The sequence below is a fragment of the Oryctolagus cuniculus genome, chromosome 17 (genome assembly GCF_051225735.1).
Source record: "Oryctolagus cuniculus isolate XC-2025 breed Fujian yellow rabbit chromosome 17, ASM5122573v1, whole genome shotgun sequence".
Lineage (NCBI taxonomy): Eukaryota > Metazoa > Chordata > Mammalia > Lagomorpha > Leporidae > Oryctolagus > Oryctolagus cuniculus.
This window is the reverse complement of record NC_142883.1, coordinates 39,902,111-39,911,511: the sequence shown is the minus strand read 5'-3', so window position 1 is coordinate 39,911,511 and position 9,401 is coordinate 39,902,111. Positions and strand designations below refer to the sequence as shown.

General features: G+C 46.7%; 1 protein-coding gene across 1 annotated transcript; it reads left to right on the top strand.

The window, feature by feature from the left end:
* The first annotated feature begins 2,693 nt into the window (after positions 1-2,693).
* Positions 2,694-4,353, top strand: CCL2 (chemokine (C-C motif) ligand 2). Its single transcript, NM_001082294.1, is given in 3 exon segments — positions 2,694-2,784; positions 3,488-3,605; positions 3,956-4,353. Coding segments are annotated over 3 exon segments (378 nt in total). The 5' UTR covers positions 2,694-2,708; the 3' UTR covers positions 4,140-4,353.
* Positions 4,354-9,401: the final 5,048 nt, after the last annotated feature.

The window sequence follows — 9,401 nt, the reverse complement described above, 5'->3', positions numbered from 1 at the left end:
CCCGGTTGGGGCACCGGATTCTGTCCCGGTTGCCCCTCTTCCAGGCCAGCCCTCTGCTGTGGCCCGGGAGTGCAGTGGAGGATGGCCCAGGTGCTTGGGCCCTGCACCCCATGGGAGACCAGGAAAAGCACCTGGCTCCTGGCTCCTGCCATCGGATCAGCGCGGTAAGCCGGCCGCAGCGCGCTGGCCGCGGCAGCCATTGGAGGGTGAACCAACGGCAAAGGAAGACCTTTCTCTCTGTCTCTCTCTCTCACTGTCCACTCTGCCTGTCAAAAAAAAAAAAAAAAGAGTGAGGGTGTTGTCGGTTGGAGGGCTAACTTCTTGGAAGTTAAATGAAATGCTCTTGATAGCAATGACTGTGTGAAGTTGACCATTTTTCAATCCTGGAAATATGTTACTCATTTGATAAGAATGGATTAAGCCATGGGCAAATTACTGAGTCTCACCTCCAGTGGGGGAGGAAAGGGATAACTAGCAAGAGTCAGACCAATCGAAAGTAAGGCTCTGATGGCCAGTGCCACGGCTCACTTGGCTAATCCTCCACCTGTGGCGCCAGCACCCCAAGTTCTAGTCTGGGTTGGGGTGCCAGATTCTTCCCTTGTTGCTCTTCTTTCAGTCCAGCTCTCTGCTGTGGCCCTGGAAGGCAGTGGAGGATGGCCCAAGTGCTTGGGCCCTGTACCCGCATGGGAGACCAGGAGGAAGCACCTGACTCCTGGCTTCAGAACGGCGCAGCGTGCCGGCCGTAGCAGCCATTTGGGAGGGTGAACCAACGGAAGGAAGACCTTTCTCTGTCCCTGTCTCTCCCACTGTCTAACTCTGCCTGTAAAAAAAAGAAAAAAAAAAAAGAAAGTAAGGCTCTGAGAGAGGTGCAAGTCAAGAGCGCACGTGTTGATGCATTCACTCTTCATTCTGCATTTTCATGATTCTACCCAGAGTCTGCAGTGGTCTCCCCAGACAACACCTGCTCTAGGATTCACTGGGAAATTAGTAGCCACCATGAGACACCAAGTCTGGTGCCTAGGAAGAGGGATTGTGGAATCAGAGCGTCCCGGCAGGGGTGGTGGGGGAGAATCTATGACCTGTGAGATCCTGAACAGGCGACTCAACTTCAGTCTGAACCTAAGGAAAGGCAGGTGGATGGAAGGAATGGTGAGCCAGTGCTGGGATGCACATTAGCACAGCACCTGGTTCCTGGAAGCCCTCAATAACTCCATCACTGGCCACTGGCTGGGAACCAGACACAGCCATCTGCTCACAAGAGCTATTTCTCAATACAAACATAGGCATTGGCAAGTATTCTCTTCCCAGAAGCTCTAAGCATTTGTAGATCTTGTGTCAGCGACTCTTCATGGAAGTAGAGTCAGTTACCAGGTCCTTCCACGCCATGCCTGCTGGGCAAGGGCACCGTGAGGCTCAGAAAGACAACCAGCAGACTGGACAAGAGACATGAATTGTGTGCCCTGATTAACCATTGACATCTCTCGTGGAATCCCATCATATTTATGCAAGCAGGAGTTCACCGAAATGACTTCTAAGATCTTTTAGTTCTGAGGCTATCAGAGGCAGAACTACAGTTCTGGTTCCCGAAATACTCTTGCTCTGCTCTCTTATGCTGCCTGGAAATGCAGAAAGAAGCTGGGAGAACGGCCACTGAAACAGACATGCACATCTTGGCCCTGCTGCCTGCTGGGCCAACCGCAGGCTCCACATTCGCGGTGAGTCCGCCACAAGGAATGTTTCTAAAGCCACCCTCTTCCAACCGCTCACCCTTCCCCCTCCCACCCCGCTCTCGCTCATTAGCTGTCTGCTAGTTTGGAAGATGCTCGGCAGAGAGGGGAGCTCGGCAGCCGGTGGGAGGGCTCGTGCGTGTTTCCTTCCTGAAGCACATTGCAACAGAGGGGACCCTGATCTGGATGCATTACCCTCTGTGCCTCAGCTGCCTGATCTATAGAATGGGATTTAATGATGCCTACTAACTGGTGATGGGGAATTTGAAGACAGAACATCTCTAAAGGGTTTTGAACATTCCTGGCACTGAGTATCATATGGGAACTTGTCCTGTGGTGCTATATGATCCGTCTGGTTTCTTCCAAGAATGAAATCCCACGGCTCTCAGAATGCAAGGCAATGTTGATAAAATCCTACAGTTCTGCCGGGCTTCCACTGTGCTGTGATCCTACATCTGTAGAGCAAGGGCAGCTGATGGTTGGGGACCCCGCCAAAGCTTCCATTCCCAAAGGCCCCTTGGCCTGTGGCCTGAAGGTTGGCCAGGGGCCTGGATACATATGTGGTCATCTCTCTTACGGTCTCAATTTCCTTTCTTGTTTCCTTCCTTTTCTGCAGAAGTTTCACTTTGGAGAAAGTGGAATTCATAAGAATCACTCACATCTGTGGTCACTCAAGGCCTGGTGGCCCCCATCCTGCCCCCGCATGGTTTGGTCTCAGTGGCAGAAGGATAAAGTGTCCAGTCTACAGCTTCCTTCTCTTACTTCCTGGAAACAGCCCAGAACTCCACTTACTCAGCAAACTCCAGACTCTGTTACATCATTCCTTGAGGAAGGGCACTGCCATGGGCCAAGCCCTCCCACCCAGCTCAACTGTCCTGACTTCCTATAAAAGGCGGAGACAAAGCCTCCAGAAGCACAGAGAAGCTGAGACCAACTCAGAAGCTGCCGTCTCCCACTGACGCTCGGCTCTCACCCTCCAGCATGAAGGTCTCTGCAACGCTTCTGTGCCTGCTGCTCATAGCAGTCGCCTTCAGCTCCCATGTGCTTGCCCAGCCAGGTAAGTCCCTACCTCCTCCCCTGGAAGCACAGATCAGCTCGTCCCCAGGTGATCAGGGACCAGGGACCATCACAGTGGGAGGGTCCCCACAGTCTTACTTAAACAGCTGGTTGTGGGAGCTAAGGCAGCTTAGAGAAATACAAAGAGGGACCCAGTCACACAGATTCTCCTGGGCAGAGCCTGAGCTCCAGTCCCAGCTGGGGACCCCATTTCCAGGTCTCCAGTTTGTGGTGATCTAAGAGGGGGCCTTAGTTGGTGGGTGTGCAGGGCACCTCCAGATATGCAGGAGGGAAAAGGAGGCGGCTCAGAGTGGTCAGCGCTTCATTCATCCCAGTTTCCCGATAAGCAGCTCTGCAGAGGCGGTGGACATCAGGGATGCTCACGCCCATACACAGATTTGGGGGACCTGAAAGAAGGTCCGTAGCTGGAGTCCCCAGCTGCTTTTCCCTGGCTTTGATCATTGGCTTACTAGCTCCTCCTAATAGTTACCTCACTTTAACAGCCCCCTTCTCTCTGTCCATTATCAACTTTGCACATCTATTTTAAAGCCCGGAAAACTGAGTCAGTGTGTCAAAGATCACACTCTGGCTCTGAAATTGGATTTAACAGATCCTGCCTGTCCTCCTGCCTTCCCTTTGATCTCTTCTCTCAACACGTTTCTGCTCTGATTAAGAAATATCTCTCTTTGTGGTTGATTTCCCAGATGCCGTGAATTCCCCAGTCACCTGCTGCTATACATTCACCAACAAGACCATCTCAGTGAAGAGGCTAATGAGCTATAGAAGAATCAACAGCACCAAGTGTCCCAAAGAAGCTGTGATGTGAGTTGAGCACACCAGCCCTCCCTGGCCCAGAGTTCTTGGGGAACCAAGGCACAATCCTTACAAACTTAGAGAACTACACCAACTAATCCAATAGAGAAAACGGGGGCTAAGAGGGAAAAAGCAACTCCCAATGCCACTCTCCATTAGTACTTAGATCATCTCCATCTTTAGTCTGAAGTAAGGACGGCTTCACCTGGGACCCCTGGAGAAGCAGCTGGCTCTGCGTTCCCTCCTTCCACCTGCTTTCCTTCCAGCTCCCATGGCAACCCCTTGTTGCAAGAAGGGCTGTACCCCTAGGTTGTGACTGCCAGGTACTTCATCTAACTGTGCCCCCTCTCTCCCCACAGCTTCATGACCAAACTGGCCAAGGGGATCTGTGCTGACCCCAAGCAGAAGTGGGTCCAGGATGCCATTGCCAACCTGGACAAGAAAATGCAGACACCAAAGACTTTGACCTCTTATTCCACAACCCAAGAACACACGACTAATTTATCTTCCACCCGGACACCCTCTACTACTACTTCATTGTAACTGCAAAAAGTTTGAACTTTATTGATATATGAAACACAAGGCCTTAAGTAATGTTAATCTTATTTAAGTTATTGATGTTTTGTTTTAATTTTATCTTCCATGAATACTAATGGTTTTTGTTAGAATGGAAATTTGGGCATATGTGCTTTCCCTCTGTGAACCCCAGTTCTATACCTGGAATATTTTGAGGGTTCTTGCAAGGATCATGAATGCATGCATATTTTGTTTTAAACCCCAAGATATTGCTAAAGTTATTATTGTGGAAATGAATATTATATATAACTATTGAACAAAATATATATTTTTGTACAAAACCTGACTTTTGGTTATTTTCTTGAGGGAAATGACAAAGCTGGGAGTATGGGCTTGGTGATGAGGGATGAGTATGATTTCAGAGGGTGGGGCTCATGTTTTGGAAGAATGTTTTGGAATGTAGATTGGCCCTGGTCTTCACTGGGCAGTCTCAACTGATGTCTACAGAAGAACTTTTAAGGCAGGGCCCCATTGGGTATTTCAGCACAATCAGTCCAGTGTCCACTCTCTGCTCTAATCCAAATGGCCCTACTCAGTTGCTTAGCAACAGCCTTACTCTCATTCTTTTACTCACAGTCCATGACCCCTGCCCACAACCCTTTTATAATCTACTCAACTGACCTTTGACTGGGCTACCCAACTCCAATCTGTACCCTCCCTCCAATGAATCCTCTAAACTGGAGTAATACAGACACTGTGAGTGTTTGGGAATTGGGGGTTGAAGGGACAAGGGACTTAATAAGCATGAATAAGATAGCTAGATTAAGATTTCATAGGAAAGGAAAGACTTAAACTTACCCTTGATGAATGTAAAAGATGTTTTTAGAAAATGCAGGATCATTGAGAAAAGGAGAGAGATATGTGGGAAAATACCTGGAAGTAGAAAAGAAAAAAATGTGTACAAGAAAGAGGGAGAAAGCCTCTTGGGCAATGGGGTCCAAATCTATGTGAGATATGTGGGAAAATACCTGGAAGTAGAAAAGAAAAAAATGTGTACAAGAAAGAGGGAGAAAGCCTCTTGGGCAATGGGGTCCAAATCTATGTGATGTGGTAAGAATTTTAGAAGAGAAGATTGAGTAAAGGATTTTGAACTTGAAGACAAAAAGTTAGTACTCAACTGTGTAGGTCCCAGAGAAATGCTAAAAATCTTTGGTCCAGTGAGCCAAGATGTGCCATGTACAGGGGCTCAGTGGTGAGGTTCAGGGAATGTAAACTCCTGGCTTCATGCAGACATGGAGAAGTGGAGACAGGTGAGAGATGATTGCTGTGATCCAGGCAGGAGAAGACGAGGGCATGCATATGGAGTCAAAGAGACAACACTTGAGAAGAAGGAGCTGGGCAGGGAGAAATGCTGAGTGTGGCAGGCAGAGGAGCAGGACCTTAAGATATAGAAGCCTCTTCTTCAGCCCACACTTTAGGGGGACAGCTTCCCTGAAACCAGAATGCATTTCCCTCTATCGCTATCTCCCTCCCCCCAGTCCCAGGAGCTGGGGATCATCCTCTATGTCAACCTAAGGCCTGTTTTCCCTGGCATGGCATTTGACCCACTGATGAGGCATTTGGCCCACCTGGGCACTCACCCCAGGCAGTGCCTTCTCAGCAGAAGATGCTGGAGGGGACTCTGACTGGTTCTAAAGGAGAGCACTTGGATTCTAATCCCAGAACCAGCACCCACTCTCTACCACACTCTCTGAGTCTCCATCAGTAACATGTGGGTGATAATGTGTTACAAACAGGATCACAGAAAAACCTAGTTTCCCTTCCAGATGTGGAGGAAAGTCTCTTGGAAAACTCCCATCTCTACCAGCTGGAGTTGGAGAAGAAGAGGGGCCACAGCTCCTCCATTCTTGAGCCAGTCCAGGGTTCTGATTCAGTTCAAGGGATTCTGCCAATGCCCCAGATGTCCTGATACATCTGTCAGCCAATGGTTCATTGACACCTGTTCATGGGACTCACTGACCTTCATTGCAGATCCATCAGCCCTGCTTCCTCAGATCTGACCACCAGTGAGGAAAGAAATCTCAGATTGTCGTGGATGCCAAGAGGCAGAGGAGGAGTTAGGTGAAAACTGATGAGAACTGCTACACAACAAGTCCTCTGATGCCAGGCATATTTTAAGCAGAGGCTCTGGAGGAAGAGAAGCAAGGGGAGGGGGCATCCATGTGTTCAACCCAAATCATCCACTCACGTGCGCCTTCCAGGCCCTCTGTATTCTTTTCAGGAAATCTTGAATCCATATTTTATTCCAGCCAAGCATCGGATTCCTTACTTCTCTCATCATGAAAGCCAGCATAAAGCACTGGCAATGCTCACGCTATGTTTTAGGAGGCAACGCCAACTGTAATGCATCCATGTCCTGTTGCTGCCAACAGTCTGTTCCAGGAAATTGAGAATTTTTCTATCATGTACAGAATTCTTCCCATCCCTGCTCATTCCCCAAGGGCAAAGCCATTTCTAAATTTTTACATGTTTATGATATTACTGCACTTCTACATAGATAGCTGAGTTTGTATTTGTTTCTGATTGCTATTGTAACAAATGACTGTAAACTCAGAGACTTAAAACAACACAGAAGTAGTATCTACAGTTCTGGAGGTGAGAAATCTCTAATAGGTCAGTAGGCTGCATTCCTTCAGGCAGGTTTGCAGGATGATTCCTTTTCTTGCCTTTTCCAACTTATAAAAGTTGCCTTGCATTCCTTAGCTCAGGGTCCCTTCCTGTATCCTGAAATTTTCTCTCTCTCTCTCTCTCTCTCTCTGTTGCGGGCGCGCGCGCTCCCTACTTCCTCTCTGATTCTACACCCATATCTTGTCTCCTACTCTGTTCTTCTTGCCTTCATTTTAACCCTTTTGATTTTTATTGAGCTCACCATGATAACATCCCCACCTGGAGATCTTTAAGTAAATCACATCTACGAAATTCCTTTGGCCATATTATGTAAAATGCACACATTCCAGGGACTGTGTGTTACAATGTGGACATCTTTGGGAGGGTGCATTATTCAGACTACAGCTAGAGACAAGCCAAAATCTTATGTTAGTTATCTGGGCACTGCAGCCTTGCCTTTGAAATCTGGATCTGGTTTGGTGACTTAATTCTGATGATCCTGTGCAAGTCACCTTTCATTTGCAGCTCCATAACTTACAGACTTGCATTGTGCATCAAAATCACCAGAGGTGCCTATAAACACCAGAACATCCCAGCAATTCTAATGTAGGATTTTAGAATGGGGGAAGGTCCCCTTCCCATTGGTATCTTGTATGAGATCCCCAGAAGATCCTGGTACACAGATGAATTTGGGACCCTGTGCTCTGTGTTTCTTTCATGTTCTTCTTATTGGAGTTCACAGCCAGTCCTGCAATCTCTGGTTTGGGTTTTCATGGTGTCTTTTGCTGTGACCTAGACTTGGCCAATTTGGAATCAGGAATGAAAGAGTTCAGAAATTTAGGACCTTGTGGAGTACAAAATGCCAGATGTTTTATCATCCCAAGGAATTTTTTATAAAGGCTTTGAATGATAGAGTATCCATAAAACATTTTAGGTGGACAGGTAAAAAACATGGCATTCAAACCACTGAAGCCAGAGAGCCTCTGTCTCAGAGCCAGCTGTGAGTCAGATGTAGAAGAGGCAGAGAAATTAGTCAGGAGCTACATTTAAGGAGGGTTTTGACATAGCATTTCTGGTAGACCAGGAAAATGCGACTAGCTTCTGAAGGAGCTATGCTGCCAAGAAAGTCAGAAGCCAAGAGAAAGGCTTTGGTCGTTCTGGCTATAAAACAACTTCCGAATCTCCCATAAGCCAGAGGTGGTGATGAGGGAGGCCAGGGACAGCAAGTCCGCAATTCCACTTCCAGGGCAGCCAAGGCGAAGAAATGGTGAAGCAAGAGTCCCCCAGAGGGGGCCCAGGGGCTCTGGGAAAGGAAGCTCCCCTGCACCCAGAGCAGAATAAAACCCCTTTCCAGAAAAGGGCTCTCCCTAAACCTACCCAGGACTGTATCAGGACAGCTGTGCATTGGTCGCTGCTGCTGGTTCCCAGTCTGGCCCTTGCCAGTGACAGCGTTTACTGCAATTGCCTAATTGCTGTTTCACCTTGTGGATGGGTGTGTCAGGAGCAGACTTTTTTTTTAAGCTATCATCAGTCTTTTATTCAAAAGATATAAAATTCACTTTTATAAGCCTTCATTATCTTTTTTAAGCTTTTCAATTTTTAAAAATTGTGGCTAAAAAAAGAACATAAAATTGACTATATCTATCTTTTTAAGGTGTAACTCTGGAGTTCTGGTGTTAATAAACTTCACATTCTTGTGCATTGGGTCTCCAGAACCTCTTCATCTTGCAAAACCCTGTACCCATCAAACGATTCTCCATTTCCTGCTTTGCCAAACCCCTGGAAACCCACTCTTCTGTTTTCTTTGTTCTATCAGTTTCATTTGGATCCCCTAAGTGGGTGCAGGGGCCCAAGCAGTTGGGCCATCTTCTGCTGCTTTCCTAGTTACATTAGCAGGGAGCTAGATTGGAAGTGGAGCAGCAGGGACACAAACCAGAGCCCATATGAGATGCTAGTGTCACAGGCAGCGACTTAACATGTTACGCCACAACACTGGTCCCTAGTTTTGCTTTTGTTGCATGTGCTTTTTGTATCATGTGCAAATATACATTACCAAATCTAATGTTATGCAGGTTTTTCCCTATGTTTCTTCTTGGGAGTTATAGTTTAAGGTCTTGCATTTAGATCTTTGACCAATTTTGAGTTAAATTTCATATCTGGTGTAAGATAAAGGTACAGTTTCAATCTTTGCACTTGGATATCCAGTCTTTCCAACATAATTTGTGGAAGATACTGTCTTTTCAAAGATCGTTTGACCATACGTATAACGGTTTTTTTTATCTTTTGGCTCTCCTATTCTATCTTTCCTTTCTATCCTATTAACCTATCTTTATACTAATAGCATAGTAGCTTGATTACCATATATTTGTAATCTATTTTCAAATCAGGAAGTGTGAGACCTTCTAGCTTAAGCTTTATCAAGATTATTTTGACTATTTGGGGTACCTTGATATTCTAGACAAATTTTAAGATGGAATCTTTTTACTTCTGCAAAAGTTGTCATTGGAATTTTTATATAAGGATTGCACTGACTCTATAGATCACTTTTAAAATTTTTATGTTTTGAAGAGGCAGAGATAGGGAAAGACAGTGAGACAGAGAAGACGGGAGAGGGACAGAGAG